The sequence below is a fragment of the Lepidochelys kempii genome, chromosome 3 (genome assembly GCF_965140265.1).
Source record: "Lepidochelys kempii isolate rLepKem1 chromosome 3, rLepKem1.hap2, whole genome shotgun sequence".
Classification (NCBI taxonomy): domain Eukaryota; kingdom Metazoa; phylum Chordata; order Testudines; family Cheloniidae; genus Lepidochelys; species Lepidochelys kempii.
This window is the reverse complement of record NC_133258.1, coordinates 148447905-148469060: the sequence shown is the minus strand read 5'-3', so window position 1 is coordinate 148469060 and position 21156 is coordinate 148447905. Positions and strand designations below refer to the sequence as shown.

General features: G+C 53.4%; 1 protein-coding gene across 4 annotated transcripts in view; it reads right to left on the bottom strand.

Annotated features, from left to right (window-relative positions):
• TMEM63B (transmembrane protein 63B) overlaps positions 1-21156 on the bottom strand; it is a 90527-nt gene that overhangs the window by 16113 nt on the left and 53258 nt on the right. For 3 of the 4 annotated variants that reach the window (XM_073338490.1, XM_073338488.1, XM_073338487.1), the window contains 10 exons: positions 19667-19746; positions 13657-13695; positions 6412-6502; positions 5637-5674; positions 4225-4367; positions 3704-3755; positions 3182-3290; positions 2530-2600; positions 1556-1636; positions 410-533 (listed from right to left, as the gene is read on the bottom strand). In XM_073338490.1, the coding sequence (XP_073194591.1) occupies positions 410-533; positions 1556-1636; positions 2530-2600; positions 3182-3290; positions 3704-3755; positions 4225-4367; positions 5637-5674; positions 6412-6502; positions 13657-13695; positions 19667-19746 (828 nt within the window). The remainder of the gene's footprint in view (positions 1-409; positions 534-1555; positions 1637-2529; positions 2601-3181; positions 3291-3703; positions 3756-4224; positions 4368-5636; positions 5675-6411; positions 6503-13656; positions 13696-19666; positions 19747-21156) is intronic. The other variant, XM_073338489.1, reaches the window with a different exon arrangement.

Genomic DNA, 21156 nt, shown 5'->3' with positions numbered 1-21156 from the left:
CAGAGGGCACAGTGACACTCTCCTCCCCGTGCGCTACAGCCAGCGGTGGGGGGCACAGCCAGGCTAATCCAGACCAGCCGCTTGGTGCATCAGTGCCACTTGGTGTTAGGATTGAAAGAATCAGAGTTAACGAGGCAAATGGGTGGGAGCTGGGGCAGGGGGCTGTTTAGTGGGGGGCAGCAGGGACAGTAACAACAACGGAGAAAAACGAGCTCTCTCTCCTTGGAGGGCCCCGGAGACGCTAAGGACAGACAAAGGGACAGCAACAGGCTGGTGTGCCAGGATTTGGGCTGAGCCCTCCTCTACGTGGGGGCTGGCAGGAGCTGGGAGCGGCATGGCGGCGGTCTCCCAGCGCCCCCCACGCCACCCATGCTACTGCCTAGTGCCCTTCCGCCCCCTGCCCCCGCACCTCCTCACAGCCCTTGATGACGCAGCAGCACAGGTGGCCGCAGGGCTTGGGGTTGATCATCGACGAGGCGTTCTCCTTGGTCTTCAGGTTGGTGAAATAGATTTTCCCACGTTCTGCTTTCTTCCTGCAAGCGGAGGCGGCGGGAAGGGAAGAAGAGGCTCAGACAGGCCCTTCCCCTGGCTGCGACCACCACAGGGGCAGCAAGCAGGGAGAGCGGGTGAGAATGTAGGGAGGGTGGTGGTAGAGAGCACGGGGGCTCGATCTGCGCATGTGAATCTCAAATATGTACTTTTTTTAAGAAGGTTCCCACTCAGCTGAAGCGGAGGCTACTGGGATTTCGTTACCCCAGGGTGAGTAACCAGGGCCCCTAGGAGCGTGTAACTAACTCTCCTCCCACGCCGGGTGGAAGCACAGCTCAAAGGTGGCACCACAGACGCTTAAGGCTCCACGCCAGGGCGTGGGAGAATCCCAGGCTCACTGCGTGACTGCAGCAAGTCACTGCCCCTGTGCCTCAGTTCTGATCCTTCCCGGGCTCACAGCGGGGCTAAGCATCAAATCCGTTATGATCTGCAGAGTTCAGACACTGTGGTTGTGGTGGGGGCCATACAAGCAGATTGATAACCCCAGAGCAGCCCAGATAATTCAACTCTGCCCTACTCCACTCTGCCATGTACCCAACACCAATGCTTAATGTCTCCTCAAAGTCTGAGGCTCCCCACACACAGCTCTGCCCATACCCCCCTTGCCATGACCTGCACCCCCTGCTATCCCAGCCCTGGGCTCCCCTCACCCTGACCTGCAGCCCCCCTGCTATCCCAGCCGTGGGCTCCCCTCACACAGCTCTGCCAGTGCCCCTCTAACCCTGACCTGCACTCCCCCTGCTATCCCAGCCCTGGGCCCCTCAAGCAGACCCTATCTCCTGAGCTAAATAGTCCCCAATTCCTTTGCTGTTTAGTGGTGCAGACAGGGCCTACATAAAGGACTAGCCCGAGACCATCCCATGCATTTTTTTGGTGACCTGTTCTCTGTAACCCTCCTGTTGCTGAGTCTCACCCTCTCACCCCAGCTGCATCTCTTGTGCTCTGTGCAACACTCCTGGCCTAGGCTTGTTGGGGGCCCTCCATCCATACCTGCCCCAGACTTTACCTCTCTGTATCAAGGAACATCAGCCTGGCCACGTTGTAGCAGGGACGCGCCTCCAGCACAGTGCAGTTGGCATATGCCTCCCTGTGGATAGGAAACAACCCCCGGCTCATTAGCGATGAGGTGGAAAGCAGCAGCTCGAACAAACCCTCCAGCAGCCAGTGGGATTGCTGCGGGTGGGTGGGAACCCAGACTCCATCCTCAGGCCTAGTCCCAATCATCAGGAAATTCTGCTAAAGCTGTGCTGGGTGCGGGGGGAGGATATCGCCCATGCACTCTGCTCTTATGGGGGAACATGGTGGGGAGGAGAGTGCCTGCTTGGAAAGCAGTGTTCTTGGGCTCCTCTTCAGTCCTTTCCCCCTGGAAGAACCAGGGTCTCATTATGGGGCTTCTAAAAACAGGTGGTGGAGGGGAGAGTCCTCTACTGTTGGAGAGGGTCTGGGTGTACCTCGGCCACCGCCCCCCCACACTCCGTCCCCCCTGACATCCCTTGGTTTGGTCGTGTCCAGGGAGATTTCTATAGGGACAGGGTTGGCGCTGAAGGGTTCAGCATTCCCCCTCCCCTGAGGGCTGGGACTAGAGCTGCTTTCTATATTGATTTTTTGACAAAAAACCCCAAACATCTGAAAACCAAAACCACTCAATTCAGAAATGCCACCATAGTGCCTCATGGGAGTTGTAGTTTTGGTGCCTTATGTCCACATCCTCCTCTACAAACCAGGCTCCCCTGCTGGACTACATCACTCATGATGCACTGTGGCACTTGGTGCATCATGGGAGATGTAGTCCAGCCCACAGAATAGACTGTAGGCATGAGGCACTTGAACTACAACTCCGATGAAACAGTGTGGTGACAATACTTGTTTTAAAATTTATTAAATTTTTATAGTTTTCAATTTTTTGCCAAAAAGTTGAAATTTTCTGCAGAGGAAAAAAGGTAGCTGAAGCTGGGACCCAGCATGCATGCACAGACTCACTCAAAATGCTTCTTGATCTTCTCCGACTCAGCATATTTTGAGATCCCATTAATGAAGAGAGTTCGCTTCACCTGGAAGAGACAAAGGGGCAGGGGGAAGTGAGGGCAGTATGGGAACCCAAACTAGGGCAGCACAGGACACCACGCTGTGGCCAAGGGGTGACGCCAGGTTAGGGTTAATGTCAGGGGAGTGGCTCACATTTTCCCGGCGGTGCCCAGGGCTACACATTTAGCAGGTTGTCTCCCATCCCCCACCAGCTGGCATGGGGGCAACCCGCCACGCAGCCAACATTTGCTCCAGCTCCAGTTGTGTCCTGGCGAGACGGTGATACAACAGCTGCCTGAGCAGAGATGGGGTGGGGGCATTAACCATAGGCGGCGAGGTGGCTTTCAGTGGGGGAACCTAGAATGTACCTAGCAGAGGCGGTGCCTAGTGGGAAGGGACAGGAGATCGCACACTCACTGCTGCAGCTCAACTCACCCAGTGGGGGCCCTGGAGACCCTGGGACTGTTACAGTTGCATCAGGGGTGAGGTGCGGGCAAGAACCCTGCACGGGGAGTCACCCCCAGCATGAACGGGAGGCATGGCTGGGGCAGCAGAGAGAGGGAGGCTGGAAGAGCCGAGAAAGGGAGGCTGGAGGAGCCAGCCTTACCAGGTCATCCTCTTTGTAGCGCATCTTGGAGGTGTGCCGACGCATGCTGTACACCGTCAGCAACAGGTACAGGAAGGCAAAGGACGTGTGCAACCACAGCAGGTTATTTCTGTCATCAGAGAGACACCACTCAGCTGAGGCCACCCGGTCGGTGCCATGAACCCACCCCCACCTGGTGCATGGCCAGTCAGCCAATGTGGGCTACCCCACTCCCTCCAGGGCCAGGCTAGCAGCCAAGGGCACTGCACCTGGGGACAGTCCAACTGGCTGGCATGGTGCATGCATGCTGAAGGGCTGCTACCCAGCACAGGGCTCAGTGGTGGCATCCCAGAGGCTGCTCCCAGGTTTTTGTTCTGGAGACCACGGCTGGGACCTGGCTCTGCAGAGCGAATGAGCTGGGACAGCAGCAGCAGGGGACAGAGGAGGCAGCAAAGCAGCCTCCCAGGCCTTCCTGGGGTAGCACCCCCTGTGGCTCCACCTGATGCTCTCCAAGGGCCCCACTCCGCCCCCTCCTCAACGTACCCAGAATTCAGGTTAGCGATCGTTGTTCTCCCAAAGCTGTAGGGGTTGTTCTCTGGGGAGAGAGCGACAGACAGACACCTTTAATTCAATCCAGAGGGTTGTGGTTTGGGCTGTCTGGGCTGGGACGTCATGGAGCAGGACAGGGTTGCTCTGGGAGTCATCCCTGCAATGCCTCTGAAAATAGAATCACCCTGCAATCCACGTGAAACACTGAAGGGTCAAAGGTTAAGTTTCTGAGCTCCAGTTTTCCTGGCTGAGTTGCAAGGCGGTGAGGGCTCAGCAGAACTCCCCTCCCCACTGAGAGTGAAGCCCCCGCCAGCAACAGCTTCCCTGCCAGCGGGCGCTCCCAGCTGCCACTGCAGCGCCAGGGCAGGAAGGGATGCTCCCTCACCTCAAGAGCCCATGTCCTGACTGGCCCCCCTCTGCAAGGACTCTTGCTAGGCTGCTGTGAGCAGGGCTGGCTAATTCCTTTCAAAAGGTGGGAATGCAACAGGGCCAGCAATAGCCCCCCCGCCACTCACCTAGCAGGTCCCCTGAGAAGTTCACAGGCAGCACGATGCCAACGGAGAGCACGCCCACGGCCACCAGCAGCCCTATGATGTGCCGCTGGAAGGAGAGATAATGGACTGCATCGGCCCCGCACTTATCCCGGATCTCATCGTCCCTGGCAAGGACACAAAGGCGGTGAGGCATCACCTAATAAGGGTACGGGGCCAAATCCCAAGAGCCCTTCGGCGCCCAGCGCCCAGCACCTTAAGCACCCAGAGCACTAGGCCCTAACACCAGGGCTAAAGGAGTTCTAATAACGCCATCGCTTAGAGGAGCTGCAGAGCCCTCAGTCCTAGCCCAGGGAGTGGCCAGTTAGGGACCTCAGCACCTTGCAGTCTGGCCTTGCACTAGCCCAAATACGAATCCACTAGCCAACATCCATCTGCTGCAACTGCACCCCAGTGCTCCCAGCCCCTGCAGGATAGGGATGCTCACTCGTGGCAGCCTGTCAGGCAACTGTGCCCATGCAATCCACTGTCACTGTAACCCCCGTGGGTTCCCCATCTGCCAGAGGGGGTAATGGCGCCGACCGCACAGACTTTAAGAGCTAAGGATGGAAAACACTAGAGAAGAGCTTTGGGGCACCCTCTTCTTGAGGCCCTGGTAGGTCCTCCTGACCTTCACTGGCACTGGACCCCGCTTTGAGAGCAACGGGCGCAGCAGGGACCAGAATGAAGCAAGAAAGGGGGTATCGCCTCCGAGCAGGAGCTCGGTGGGCGGAGGGAAAGGGTTTGTGCTTGGGCACTGGGAGATCTGGGCTGAATCCCCTGCTGCGCCACAGGCTCACTGGGCAACCTGGGCAAGTCACTCAGGCCCATCGAGACAGCCGTTGGCAGGCGTAACCCTCAGCGCAGGTCCCAGAGGGGTGCTAGCTCGGCTCCGGCGAGCGTGTTACGAACCAGCAGGGCGACCGCAGCGGGCTAGCGGCACGGGTACGTTCCCAGGGGCCCGGTGGGCTTGCACTGGGGTGGCAGGCCCAAGCCGCTGCCAGTGCGGTTGCAGCTACACCGCTGTTTTTAGGCACTAGCTCAACCAGAGCTCGTGCATCCATCTAGCCGCAGTGGGAAGCATGCCTGCACAGACCTTCCCTTAGTCTCTTTGTCTCCCAGTTCCTCAGCTGTAAAACAGAGCAGTCCGTCCTTTGTCTGCCTTTTCTAGCTGGCCCATAAGCTCTGTGGGGCAGGGGCCGTCTCCTACTGCATGCTCGTACAGCACCTACCGCAAGGGGGGTTTGAGCCCGCGTGGGGCTTCCAGGTGCTACAACGAGCAACAACCAACCACCCTAGAGCGCCACAGCGCCAGGTCCCCCACTGCCCCCACTGGCCTCTGGGCCCTGGAAGTGGCTAAGCTCTAGAACCAACACTTGGATTCAAGGGCCACTTACTTTATCCTGAAGATGGCGGTCAGCCAGGAGCAGAAGCCCTGTGCAAAGAGACAATGGGAGCCCCAGGTTAATGAGGGTTCTCTCAGCCATACTCCCCCTTGGTAGGCCCCAAGTAGACTAGCCCCACTGCTCTCCTCTCCCCAGGCAATATAAGGCTCCTCTTCCCTGGTTTCCCCAGGACAAGTGGTTCCCCCTGCCACGAAAGCGAAGCTGAAAGGGCACACAGACCACAAATGCCCAGGCATGTAGGATCCCAGATATGCCCTTCTGTGATAGGTCACAGGTTCTCCTGACACATCAGTCACTCGCCTGCATATGACATGGGCCAGGCTCAACACCACGACCAACTGGCTGGTCACCCTCCCAGTTGAGTCATGAGGTCAAAGCAGCCATTTTGCTACATTACAGTGAGCGATGGGGACAGTGCAGACCCCAAGGGCCGCCAGTTAGCACAGGAGCTCGGTCAGGAGTCAGCTGTCCCAGTGCAGGGTCACATCCCCAGGGGACACCTCAGCAATCAAACAGGAGAGGAGGAACACAAGATAGACTGGAGAGGGAGCGGGAACTAGGCCAGGGCTCCTCATGGCATGACACACACCTAGACAGAGAGCATGTCTCCTGGGAACCACCCTCCTATTTGTCAGCCTACCCAGACCCATCCCATTTCACCAAAGCTGCTTCTGACGGGAAAAGGGGGCAGTAGGGAAACATTGCTCCTCTGATGCTAAACTACGGAAGGGGTTTTTCCACTGGATTAGATTTTGCTCCTACTCACGTTGTCCCTCTGGTCGAAGTCCACGGAGCTGGAGACTGAGGTGAGGCGCTCATAGCGGTCGTGGCTGTCAGAGTGCAGAGCGGATGCCACACTGAAATTACAGGGTGGGTGGGGGGAAAACAATCAAAGGGTTAACAAAGGGGAAGAGAGAAGCTCAGCCAGGAAGCAGCACCCAGGAGGTCAGAGGTTAATTCAGGTCAGTTTGCCCCAGGCGAGATGGAGAGAGAAGAGCCGCAGAGAGAGGACAGCAGTTAGTGGAAAGCCCCTGCTCAGACAGCACTGTTCACACTGGAGTACTGGGGGTGTGCTGCAGTGCACAGGGCCAGCCTCACAGACACCCAGCTCTGCTGGCCTTCACAGGGACTGACAGAAGGGGAGTAGGTGTGAGCAGCTTCCCTGTCCTTCCACTCTCCCTGCTAACTCCTCACTCCCAGGCCTGGCTGGAGACACCTGCATCAGCCCAGGCACATTATCAGAGAACATGAAGAGTCTGTGCACGTGCACAGGAGAGAGTGAGGACATAGTAGATTACAGCCATACCCACCAGTGAAGAGGGGCCTGCAGAGGCTGCCACAGGAGGAGAGGTTAGGACTCTAGTTTAGTTTAGAGAGGCGATGAATAAGAGGGGACCCAATAAAGGGACACACAATAACCAATGGTTGCACGTAGGTCAGTTGGGATCTCCCGTTTTCCCTTTTATAACCCAACAGCAAGGAGGTGCCCCATGAAATTAAGAGGCAAACTTTAAAACTGATGAAAGGAAGAGATACCCCCACACAATGTGAACAGTACCCTGTGGCACGCCACAGGATATTATTGAGGCCAAGAGCCAAGCAAGGTTAAAAGACAGTAAGAAAGGACATTTATAGGAATAAATATAAATCACAGTTACTAGCTAGGATAGAAATGTCTGAGGTTTGACACACTTCAGCTGATCATCAATTGCCAGGGCTTCCCATACTGGGAGGTTAGTCTAAAATTATCCCCTAGATTCGAGGGGTTCTTGGTCCTTCTTCGGAGGCATTTGGTGTTAGTGAACGATGTCAGAGATAGGATCCTGGAAAAGATGGACCATTGGGATGGTTCAATTCCTATGTCCTTCTGGATGACTAAGCGGGTTGGTGGGAGAGTGAATTAACATACATACTTTTTTCTTTTCTTTTTTTGTAAAAAACACACACCATGTAGCAAATATATTAATGCAAATTATAATAAAGTATTTCATTTCCAGGATCGTTCCAAATGGCAGATGAAATTCAATGTTGATAAGTGCAAAGTAACACTCAGTAGAAAAAAAATCCCAACTTTGCATATGTAGTGATGGGTTCTAAGTTACCTGTTACTCCCCCAGAAAGAGATTGTCTCTACGGGAGTCACCGTAGACAGTTCTCTGAAAACCACTGCTCAGTGCACAGCAGCAGTCAAGAAGGCTAATAGTATGTTAGGAACTATTAGGAAAAAGACAGATAATAAGACAGAAAATATCATAGTGCCACTATATCAATCCATGGTATGCCCACACCTTGAATACTGTGTTCAGTTCTGGTCACCCCATCTCAAAAAGCTCTGGAACTGGAAAAGGTTCAGAAAAAGGCACTGAGGTCCCTAACGGGGCACTCTCGGGGCTACCCTAAACCTCTACGAGAAGCTGGGAATGGAAGACTGCATGCGTCACTCCATAATTGTTCCTCCATGATTTCCCCATCTCCTTACCCGGAGTGTTTCCTCCCTTGTTCTCTGATCCTGCCTGCACACCTCCACCATGACTCCCTCTCATGCTCTGCAAGCTGGTTCAAGAGCAGGGGGGCTTGTGCACAGTGGGAGTAGCAGCTTGCCCCCCATTCAAATCGGAAACCCTAGAGCTGGGAAACACAGGGGGAGGCGAAAGGAGAGGTCTGGCTGAGGTTCCTTTCCTGCTCCTCAAAGCCAGGCCCAGCAGAGATTGCTCCATAGCCTCAGCTGGGTCCGTACTGCAGAGTCTGGCTGGAAATCCCTTCTCAAAGGGCTAGGAAAACAGAGGGAAGACGGTGTGTGTAGGGGGCTGGGTTAATAAGAACATAAGAGTGGCAATACTAGGTCAGACCAATGGTCCATCTAGTCCAGTATCCTATCTCTGACAATGGCCCTTGCCAGATGCTTCTGGAAGTTGGAGATTTAGGGACACCCAGGGAATGGGGTTGTGTCCCTAATCATCTTTGGCTAATAGCCATTGATGTACCTACACTCCATGAACTTATCTAATTCTTTTTTGAACCAGTTATTGGTTTGGCCTTCACAACATCCCCTGGCAAGGAGTTCCATAGGTTGACTGTGTGCTGTGTGAAGAAATACTTCCTTTTGTTTGTTTTAAACCTGCTGTCTATTAATTTCATTGGGTGATTCTTTGTTCTCGTGTTATGTGAAGGGGTAAACAACACTTTTTTAGTCACTTTTCCCACACCAGTCATCATTTTATAGACCTCCATCATATCCCCCCATAGTCATCTCCAAGCTGAAGCATGCCAGTCTTTTTAATCTCTCCTCATGTGGAAGCTGTTCTATACCCCTAATTGTTTTTTTGCCCTTCTCAGTACCATTTCAAATTCTAATGTATCTTTTTTGAGATACAGATCTGCATGCAGTATTCAAGATGTGGGTGTACCATGGATTTATATAGTGACATTATTATATTATTATAGTTTCTATCTTATTATCTATCCCTTTCCTAATGGTTCCTAACACTTAACTTTTTTTGACTCAGCTGCACATTGAGTGTATGTTTTCAGAAAACTATCCGCAATGACTCCAAGATCTCTTTCTTGAGTGGTAGCAGCTAATTTAGACCCCATCGTTTTATATGTATAGTTGGAATTAGGTTTTCCAATGTGCTTCACTTTGCATTTAGCAACACTGAATTTCATCTGCTATTTGCCCCCCTCCCTGAGTTTAGTGAGATCACTTTGCCACTTTGCAGTCAGCTTTGGACTAAACTATTTTGAGTAATTTTGTATAGTTGGCAAACGTTGGCACCTCTCTGTTCACCCCTTTTCCACATCATTTATCTGGGTTAAGCAAATTGTTCATGGAGCAATAGTAGGGGAGGAGGTAATTTCTGCCCAGAGGAGGTGATGATGGAGGTCAGGATCCTGGAACATTTTGCATTAGTAGCATCACAGCTGAGAAGGAAACGAGGCCAGAGAACATAGTGCGGGACCTGAACATGCACTTGGAGCTTGAGAAAGTGGGAGTTAGGCTGCTGAGGAAGCAAAGGGGAAGCGTGTGATTACCTGAGGTGGGAGTTATAAATGGCAGGACACTCAGAGAGTTCTAGCAGTGAAGAGGGGAGACCTGGAGATGGCTAAGCCCCGAAAGCCTCCAGTAGGCAGAGACCTGCTTCAAGGAGCACACAACAGCTGGGATACAGCGTACGCTGTGGCAGCTGGGCCTCAGCTCTGCGGCACGGGCCCTGAATCACATAGCAGTTGGCTATGGCAGATTCTGGGGCAGCTTGCTGCCTAAGCGTTCAAAGCTGGCTGATGTGGGACATACAGAAGGCCTCTCTTTATGAGCAAAGACCAAGATGGCTGTCCACAGATGGGCCACAAGCTGGTTGCTGTTCTGGACAAGGTTGGAGCCGTGGGGCAAAGGAGCAGCTGAAGTCACCGAGAAGAGAAACAGTGGGAGAGCCCCAGCAGGCTAAAATCCTGGAAGGGGAAAGGAGGGATGAATTGAAGGAAGTGGGAAAACCTGACAGCAATAGGAACAGAGGGAAATGTGGAGCCATTCAAACTGGATCCTCATAACAGGCACTACCAGGCAGAGGATCAGATGGAGAAGAGCCCAAGGGAGGTTAGGGGCCCAGCAAGTGACCAAGAAGCAAACGGTCCTCATTACTGATTCCATGGTAAGGCCTATGGCCAGAGACACCTGTGACCCAGTTAAAGGAATTAGGATGATACATGCTGCCTGCCAAGTGTCCTGAGAGGAGACTGGAGAAGAGCAGAGCAGCTCCTGAAGAACTTGGCTCTCCCTCCATCCCAGCTGATACCTACATAGGAATTAATGCCATGAGTGAAGGGTGATTAGAAAGGCTTCAAGGGGTGTGGAAAGAAATGAGAGCGAAGAACTGATGAGACAGATGCTTGCAGGTCTGAGGCTGCATATGCAGACACACCTCTCCACAGGAGAGAGCCACTCTCTGCACTGCCCTGGGAGACTCAAACTGGGATCCTGCGCTGAGCTCTGGGCCCCTCAATTCCACATGCCTTATGGCCTGGAGCAGGGAGGGGCTAGCTCCTTTCTCTGGCTCCGTAGCTGGGTGACTGTTCTGTTCCGACTCCTCGGTACCAGAAAGACAACAAACTGAGGATGTGCAGAAAAGGGCAGCGAGGGACCAATGTGGAGAAAAGAGTAAGGAGGGCTATATCTGACAAGCTTGGCTTGGCAATGAGAGAGTGTGTGAATTGAGTGGGAGGAGGAGGAGAGGGTCTGTTTAGGGAGATGCAGGAGGGCATAACTAGGAGTAACGCCACAACATTAACAAAAGGATTATTCGAATGACACTCGGGATACACTTCCCGACAGTGAGATACGCTGGGCTCCCACGGAGCGTTGGCAGCCCCAGCAACTAGGACATTTAACGCCAGGCTGGGCAAAGCTCTAGCAAAACTTGCTGTTGGGCCTGATCCTGCCTGGTCCCCAAGAGCCGGTCAAGATGGGACCAGGCAGGCCTTCCCTCCATCTGCATCGTCCAGGATTCGATTTCTGCGCAACTATGACTCACTGGAGAAGTTAATAATCCTGCGCACAGGGAAACAAACACATACAGCACCCACCAGGGGGAGCCAGCGGGCAACGTGTTGCCAGGCAGATGACGGGGAAGGTTTGCAGCGGTGTGATGTCGCCATGATGCAGGCAGCTGCGTGGGTGGGGAGCCCTGCAGGGCTGTGAGCTCCCCACTCCTACCTGAGAGATGCGGGCTGGTCTCCTCCTTATGGCATGCAGCCAGCCTTCTCCTTCGCTTCAGCTGACACCCGCTGGCTGACTCACTGATTGCGCCGGGGGGAGGGCGCTCTCCGGTGGCCAGATGATCAGACTGGTGTGTGCAGGGACAGACTGACACAAACACACACCACATGAAGCCGCCAGATATTTGCTAGCAAGGAGCAACGTTACAGCGGGAACCTACCAGGCTCACTGTGGTGCTGCTGCCAGCCATGGAGGAGGAGGGGTCTGGCCGGGGTTTCCTCCCTCAGCTCCATGAATTGGAGGTGAGCCTCACATCAAGGTTCAAACAGCAGGTTGGGGAGACCCCCCCCCCGGAGATCTCCCATGAGGCCTGTGCCTGCTGCTGGCTGAGAAAGAAGGAGGAAGAACTGGAAGAGGTGGGAGAAGCCGTGGGGTCTCTCTGGACGGGTTTGCTCTAGGACCCGGTAGCGGGTGGTGTGAAAGGTCTGCCCCATCTCTGCTGCCTTGCTCACACTGAGTGGACTCAAAGAGCGACCAGTACCTGCCTGCATCTCCCTGGGCAGCACCCACAGCTGGGTCTGTGCCTCCCCACAGCCAGCACCTTGGCCAGGAAAGATGGGGCCTCTTTCTGGGTGGGGCCCAGCACCCACATTGTTAGCAAAAAGGCAGATAAATTAATCTGGGAACAGCTCACCCCACAGCCTCACCAAATGCAAGATTCAAACACAAGAAAAGCCGCAGGATTTGGCACAAGCACAAGATGCCCTCTCCCTGCATAGGTGCACTTAGCTACAGGCAGCAGCCCTCCTCCTGTAGTCCCCACACCGACAGCACAGCATTAGCCGGAGTCACACCAGCCAGCCAGGGCACACATGCAGGAGGATGAGCAACTGGGCACTGGAGCTTCCTGGATCATCCCAAGTGAGCCAGACACACACAACGAGGGCCAGACGCTTTCTCAAGACAAAGGCTGCAGACGGTGGCTCTGCACCAAGGACCAAGAGTGCCAGACTGGGGGAAAACAGCAGGACGGTCCTCCGTTACCTCATGTGCCATGCCCACAGCCCCTACCAGCTGGCTCCAGCAGCAAGCAGAGCAGCAGTGGGAACTTGACAAGCACAGAGCACTCCCGAGATGTGGTCAGTTTCTGTTGCTGCCCTGCTCGCCCCTGGCGCTGAGCAGAACTAAGAAGACAGGCGCCAGTTTGCTGTGCCACTGTGTACTGCCTCCCACCCTGGTCCTGCGTGACGGTGAGAGCCAATCACCCCCCAGCCAGGGTAGACTGCCTAGCCAGTTAAAGCAGCACAAGAAAGACTCAACAATCAGACCTAAGCCTCTGACTGCCGGGTGCTGGGGTTGGATGACGGGATGGATCACTTGATGATTGCCTATTCTGTTCATTCCCTCTGAAGCATCTGCTACCAGCCACTGTTGGAAGACAGGATATGGGGCTAGATGGACCTTTGGTCTGACCCAGTGTGGCCATTCTTATGTTCTAGACTGCGGCTCTGTGGGAGATGGAGCATTTTAAAGAAGAAGTCAAAATGCAAAGGAACATCCCCAGCGGGGAAACAAGAACATGCGGCTGTACAAGGGGCTATTCAGTCTATCTGACCGGCCCACACACTTGCTGCTGCGGTCTACAAGGGGCAGTGCCAAGCCAAGGTACCAGATGGTGCTGGCAATGGTTCTGTAATAGGAAGCTCATGTCTGCATCACTGGCTGAGCTGGAGGGAGGGATTGGGAAGATGGGACAGTGCACCAGTGCATTATTCACAGCTGCTTATTCTCCGGGTTTGGTAGCTGAATTCTGGCTCCCCTAGGGCTTATCTGATCAAATCCTAGCTCTGAACAGGGGGTGAGAAAAACCCCTTTCCCTACTCACCCCAATAGAACAGCAATAATGAAAGGTAGTCTGTATCTAGGGTTCCCTGTTGCCTCACTATCCATAGACACACGGGAAGGGTGGAAGAAAAGATCTAGGGGTAAGTAGTGTGGGGACACAGCCAGCCTTTGGAAACGGTCATGATTTGGTCCCTGTCCCAGTCCCAGCACACACATGAATTTGTGGTGAAGCAGGGTGAGTGCTGTGGTACCCTCCCAGGATCACTGTGGCGTTACTGTTGTTTGAGAGGGACCAGAACAAGCCCCGTCCCCTTCGCAGCTGTGATGTATGGCTGAAGAGTCTGCATTGATCAGGAGACATTAATCCCAGCCCTGAACCCCCTAGCCATTTCCAAAGGAAAAAAAACAGGAGAGAGGGGGAAGGAAAAATACCCTGAAAAAACAACAACATACTATTCCCGCTCCTCTCGCTCTGTCTGCCAGTGCCGCCGCCTGGGGGCAGAGAAACAAAAAGGGAGGGTTAAAACAATGGGAACTTTGCAGCACCCGCAGGGAGCCTCCTCGGCCCCAGTAGACACAGCGCCGGGCTGCTCCTCACCATCCTGGGGAGAAACCTGTCAACGATCAGATCAGAGAGAGAAAATAAAAGGAAAAACTTCCTTGCAGCACTCAGTTTCCCAGCACACTGCAGGCTCCTCAGGGCAGGGCCCTGTCATGTTTGTCTGGAAATCTCATGCACACCTCTGGTGCTGGCTCCGTCCATAACACACACACACAGATCAGATCTGCACTGCAGTGGAGGCTGTCACAAGAAGGGTCTTTAGTTTGGAGTGGGAGACCCTAAGATGTGCTGGGCTCTGAGAAACCTCTCGGATTCTACTTGGGTATGCATCTAAATCTGGGGTTTTGCAGAACATTTGCCCCATCACTTAAACTATTGCTTCCTCAAACGAAATGAAACAAAATGTTGTTTTTCCCTCCTGAGCCAGTGCAAACTGTGTCTTCAAGGACAGATTAGCTTGCTCAGCCTCAGGGAATTAAATAAGGAAATACACAGCAGCCCAGAACTCAGGGAACCCCCAAAACTCCAGGTTCTGTCCCAAATCTAAAACCCACTGTTTCCAAGTGGCTCCTAAATCTAGGACCCACAATATACAAGAGGCTCCTAAATCTGGTGAAATGAGTTCTCCACTCCCTAGTCTTAGTGCAAAAAGAGTATAAGGCCCAGGGAACTCATGCGTACCCATGAGGCGTGGCTCTTTACAAACATGCTGAGTAATCTGTCTGGACATTCCAATAGAGCCCCCCAAACCAGGAGGGACACTCCTATGACAGCTGCAAAAGAAAGGGAAAACACCAGCTGATCTTCAGGAACTGCCTTCCCTGGGAATGTCAGCCCAACTCCAGACCAGACTGGGCCAGCTGCTGAAGAATCGAGCCTGGTGAGCTGAGAGAACTGCACTGACTGGGGCTGCTGATCTGGTGCAGCTGTTCTAGGCTAGGCCAAGATCCCTGCAGGGCAAAGTTAGAAAAACCTGCTGGTCCAGCTTCCCTTCCCGTCTCTCTTTTGTTCCTTCTCTTGAGCAGTTCTTGCGCATGGAGGCCTCTCCCTGCAGTGCTGTCCAGCCAGCTCAGACTGACAGAGAGGGAAGGAGGCCCTATGTTTTATGTTAGGAGAGGGGACAGTTTAGGACAAGCAGCTCCGCCTTTCCTAGAGGCGAAGACCACTGAAGATGATGGCAAAACCCCACTGATTTGACTCGTGTTCCATTGTCTGGTGCATCCTGAATGGGCTACATGAAAGCGTCAAACCGCAGAACTCCCTCCCCGCTGGCAGGGACCAAAGAGTCAGCAGCGACGTGAGGGAAGACCAGGAGCCCTGGCGCCAGGGAAGCACCTATCTAGGAGAGCCTCAGATTGAGGGTGCTGCCCTGTGGCCCTCAATGCAGCCTTCCCCGCCACACACTTATGCAGCTGACCCAGCTTCCACCAGCAGTAGTGGAAACAGATCAGGGCCACCCACACACAGTGTGCAAGCCTATAGGATGGTTTAGATTAAGAAATTAGTGGTAGTTACATTTGGGGCCTAAATTAGCCGAAGTGTAGAGGAGTCAGGGGAATGGAGGTTGCGAGTTAGAGAGAAGCTGGAGACAGTAAGATGGAAAACTGCATTTAGCAAGGACGTGAGCCAGGGTTACGGCGCCGTTATGTTTTGGTTATAACTGCTTCAAGCAGGGTTTTTAAATGAGTGTTTTTGAGAATTGTGAATGTTTTTTATATTTCTGTCTGTATTGATAGTATGGGAAGGACATTGGGTCAGACGTTCATTTACACAACGTGTAATGTAAAGAGCCAATAAGGAGGAGGAGAAAATACAATTATGGTAAGGGGAAGTGTAATGTTAGGTAGTATGATGATGGATTATAAAAGGAGCCATTTTGTTAATTTGTTAATAAGGAGTTCCAACTAACGTCCAAAGGGTCCTCTTAGGTTCCAGGATCATCAGGCTGTTGTCAGTGGACTGATCACTCATTGATTAAGTAGTAACTGCATGCCTGTTTGCTTAGCTAAGCATTTTGCTTTTGAATAAAGTTTGGTTTTATCACTTTAAATGATGCCTAGTGGTCCTCTACTAAATGCATTTTCTGTATCCCACCTAGAAGCTCACACCTGAAGACTATGTTGGGCTTTGTTGCACCCTTGTCTTTAACAACTTCACGTTAACTGGAAACATTTCAGCCTAAGGTTCCCAAGGAACCAGCTGCAGAGATCTCCCATCCCCACTCCTGCCGATAGACAAATCGGCACTATGGGTCCATTTATTGATGAGGCAGAGCAATTTGCATTCCCTTGTGGTGTGACAGAACTCTGGCTGCCTCCTCTCAGCCCCCTTTCCAACTCCAGATTCCTCCTTTGACCTGGGGCATGTAATCTCTTCCCATCCACGTCAGAAGCAAACATAGGATCTGAAAGAATGGCCCTGGCCTCTGCACCAGCTCCCCACTATTACCTGCACAAGACTGGAAGAGGCATTCTCACCATCTCCCTGCCCCGGTCAGGAACGGGAGGCAGCCAGGAAAACCCTCTCAGATATTTTTGTTGTTCCAGCTCCTATCTGTCCTGCATGGAGTGTGTCCCTGCCATGGGTTACCCAAGGGGGAAAAGGTTTGTTTGTCTAATTGAGACTGCAGGCCCCCTGTGGCAGGGGTCGTGTCTCTGTACATGGGCTGTACATCAGTGCACAGATACAGAGTGTGTTTGGGCTCTGGCCAGCTGTCACCTTTGGGATCCCGGTTTCTTGTCCCAACCCAAAACTAGCAGCACTTGGGCACCACATTTCATGGTAAAATCCAAAGTGTTCCCTAGGGAAGAAGCACCCCAGTCACCTTTGCCCTGCTGCCTGCCCCGGGATGGATAGGAGAACCTGCTTGTCTGCTAGAAGCCCAGCGTGAAGCAGCTGGAACCTGGCACAGTTCTCAAACTAGTGCCCCCCTCGACTCCCTCGCCGGGATCATGGCTTCCTGCAAACACTCCCACGTAGCCCTTCCCTTCCAGTTCACACCAGCCCCCACAAATGGCTGTGCTACTGAGGCTTAGGGCACACAGATGGGGATGCTTTGCTGCCAATACCTGCTGCTGTCTCAGCGACTCTCCTCTGGGCCTCCTAGTGCCCTAACTTGCCAGCTGGGCATTATCTGTTCCAGGTTAGCTGCGGCTCTCCTTCCAGTTGGCAGCACCCAGACATAATGCGGTGACTCACAGATAGGTGCTAGCAAGGGTAGCAGGCCATCTGAGCACAGGGCGAGGATCCAACCGCTAGCCAAGCTGTGCCAGTGTAACGCCAACAGACCCCGGTCAGTGGCGGGCAGGATCGAACTTGGGACCTCTGAAGCTTAATGCATGAGCTGCTACTGCATGGCTCTTAGCTGAGGCTGCTGCAGACTCATTAATTTCTAAGTGGTCTAGGTGTCACTAGAAGGGGACAGAGCACCACACCCAGCAGGCATGGGTTGTACCAGGACTAAATTGGACCTCATGGAGCATGCGAGTTGGGGCCCATCCCACACAGGAGGCGGCTCTGAAGGTTCCGGAGGGCACCAATATTCCCAGGTCTGAGGGAGCAAAGTTTGGAGGAAAGGTGTGTTGGTGGGTGGGTGGGAGGAGAGGACCAGGCAGGGAGATTTGAAGTTTGCATAGTTCTCAAAGGGACTGAGCGAGTCAATAGAGAAAAAATGTCCCCCTGGGTACATGGCCTAAAGCTGCAGAACAAAAGAGGTTCCCGAGCAGAGCCACCTCTCAAAAGGAGAAGAGCAGACCGGGCCAGTTACAAGGGCAGGCAGTTGGCGCTGGGTATATGAGACAGGCAGTATGGCCCAGGCCAGTGTCTCTCACCTTTTCAGGCTGGTGACCCCTCATTCTATGTCAAACAATGTCACGATCCCCCTCAATAAAAAGGGAGAGTAGGAGATACATCAATGAGAACGGCGCAAAGCCTGGACAGTTCATTTGTGGGTGTGGTTAGCCAGGTGGGTAGAGAATACTGGACCTTGAAACATAAGGGCATGTGAGATTTCCTTTGCTTTAGAGTGTAATAACTCTTGCAACTCCTTGCCACGACCCCGACTGCCTTTGGTGACCCCCCTGGGGTTCTGACACCCTGGTTGAGAAACGCTACTCTAGAGGACTGAGATTGGCACTGGGAGCCAGAAGCCCTCAGGCATGGAGGCAGCTTGAAGTGAAGCTACTTGCCAAAAACACAGCGCCAGTTACTTTCTCCCTGGGGACGGTATCCCCTCCCTGCTCTAAAACAATGTCTCTTACCCTGCCACCCATGCTGCCCTGGCCTCACTGCAGCCACATCACACGGCAGGCTCATTAGCTGCGTGTTCTCGCCCTGGGTCTCACACACCATTGCTGCTGACCGGGTTCCTCCGTCCCATTGAGATCTAGTTGTGGATTACTTTCCCCACAAGGGATCAGCTACGTTTCCTCATGTGGCTACCTCCTGCCTGCTTTCCCCTCATCTCTCTGGGTCCCCTTGTGCTGTTTTCTCTAGCTTCAGTAGCACTCACAGCTCCACCTAAGTAAGGAGGAGACAGAGTAGCTCTGGAGATATAGCTTATTCGAATAAAGGTCCTTGTTCAGTGTTAGAAGAAAACGTCTCTGTCATTCTTTCCCTTGTCATGTAAAAAGAGGTGCAAACCAGATTAATTTGAATGCTTAACACACAGAGCAGCGAAGCAAAGGTCAGCCTGGTAGCTTGTGCAACGGAAAGTGAAACTGAAAATAAGTAGAACTCCTTTTCCTCCATTGTGGAAGGCAGTGCAAATACCCGGGACTTGGTTCTTCCGAGATTCTCTGAGCACTTCGTTCCCCAATGGAACTAACGTACCTGGGTGCAATGGCTCAGAGAGCACAGAACCCTTTCTAAAGGCTGTCTCTGACGGAGCTGAGCAGCGTTTGAACACAAGATCATCTAGCAGCTGGGATTTGAAACAAAGAATGTCATGGAATAAGGAGACCAGCGCAGCCCCTGAAACTACTCTGCCTCTTGTTGCTTCACTGTTGAGCTGGCATCCTGCGACAGGCTCAACAACATTCACATACTCTTCTTCCATTTCAGTAAAGAAAGTCATACACAGCAGGGATCTTTAGACACCTCCTCCAGCTGGTACATTGCACTTTATCATCAGAACCCTTGGCTCAGTCTTTCAGCCAGTTTTCAGTCCACACGGCAGTTTCTTAGCCAAGCCACGTTCAATTATATTTTAAGACTAAGATTCCATTAGCAGTTAGGGAAAAAGCTTTCCCTTCAGCCACCAACACAGCCATCAATAACTTCACTTGGATCCCTTCTCCAGACTCGCTTTGCTCATGCTTCCAGCTCAGAGCCCTGCTCCTGAGCCATCCACACTTGGCTACCTTTGCTTCCTCAGATTTAGTGCCATGACCTGTACAGCTAAGAACTATAGTACCTGAAAAGCCAGTCCATGACTCCCAATCTACTTAAAAAGAAATCAGTCAGTACAATCACCTCCAGCTGCATTGCTAACAAAGCAGGTAGTGTGTGAGACCTTGCTCTCCCAGAACCTCTTCCCCATCCCACCCTTTTCCTTGCCCATCCCTGGCTGGGCCATTGCTGGGCCTTTCCACGAGGCAGGGAGCTGTCTTGTTTTGTAGAGCCTGCAAAGCATCATGCACACAGTAGCTGTAGGAATCATAAATCATACATTGCAATCTTATCTCCAGAGCCACCAGAGGTTTGCTCCTGCACAGAGATGAAGTCAGAATGACAAAGGGCTGGCATGTTGGGCTGCAGGGACTCCCCCTGTTCCTGGGATGTATGGGGTTAAACCAACCTGAGCACTACTCCTTCCCCACCCACCCCGGCCATCTGGGCACACAGCAGAGGGTTTAACCCTGTACCCCGTTTGCTTCAAGCCCACCCCCATCCTGACCTTACCTGTCAGCATCAGTCACCAGGGCCAGACGTCCATAGTCCCAGGCTACTTTACGCAAGATCGAAAAGACAAACAACAGTGCCTGTAAAAGTGCCAAGAAGAAGCTATGAGACAAGGCCCCCTCTGGCTGGGGGAGCAGCCCTCCCTGACTCCTGTCCTCCCAGCCATCTGCCTGGCATGGAGAGAACAATGGCAGGGGAAGCAGCTGGATCTGTGCTTGGCTTGCTTGTGTGGCATAAGAAATTGGACCCTTGTCACTCAGGTGTGGCAGCAAGGCCTGGGAAGAGAGGAGCAGACGGGGAAGCGGGATCCAACATCACAAGCACGAGATCCCCCCAGCGACCACGTTCACGCTATCACAGCTTGACCTGCTGTCAGAGGTGGTAGCACTACAGAGCGGGCGTCTGGCTCTGCTTGGGTGCCTCATCTACTGCAGCTGAATGAACGAATGGCAGCGTCCTGCAGGGGAGTAAAAGCTTCCCGGAGGCCTGCTCTTCGTGGGGGTGGGGAAAAGATACAGCGTGATGTGGGGGTGGCCACAGCTCGACCTGCAGAGCTCTGCAGGGTGGATCTCCCATCTGGTGGGCAGAGGGGTGGCCCACAGGAAATACAGTCCCCGCATGCAATGCGCTATGACCTGAGTGAGCGGGTCGCGCTGCGTATTGGGCCTGGAGTCTCTGCAGGTAGCACCATCCCTGAATCAGAAGGGAGAAGGGTGCACTGCAGAACTCCTGGACTCCAAGGGGGCTCCAATCTGCTCTGTTCTGTCTGTGCTGGGTGCAGCCCTGCAGTTCCTGACAAGGCACCAACATGGCTCTTTTTTGGGCCCCTTGGCATCCACACCCAGAAAACGGGACTCTGTTCCCTGGAGCGAGTCTGTAGCATTCTCCCACGACAGCCCAGAGCTCCCGTACCTGCCCCAGCTGCCATCCCACTCCAAGAGTGGCTGGGAACTTCACTGATTGCATATTACAGCTCCTTCCACTGAAAGAACCCCACAGCAGGGCTTGGTAGCATTCACCCTCAGCTGATCCCATCCCAGCCCGGAAATGCATCTGAGCAGGACAGGGGCTGTGAGGAGACAAGCCAGCCACGAGCAGCGTGTGCCCACAGCTTACGACGGAAGCCTGCCACACCAGAGAGGTGGATCCAATGCAGAGACCCCAGATGAAGGAGCTCTGTGAATTGGGTCGTGGGGTGGGGGGCATGGGGCACTGTTAGCGTTGGGGCCTAGCCCTGGCTGGAGGTCCCACAGGAGCGGCTGCTGGCTGATGCACAGGCAGAGTGAAAGCATGCTGGGTCATCCATCCTGCCAGCCACGCACACAGATCAAGGCTGTGTTTGTCCAACACCTAGCACAATAATGTTGGATCCATGACTAGGGCTCCGAGGCACTATGGTAATACAAATCAATAATAATAACAACAGGTGGTGACCTGCCCTGTTCTCCGGAGCACAAACAGATGAAACCTTGCCGCCTCCCAAGCCCCGA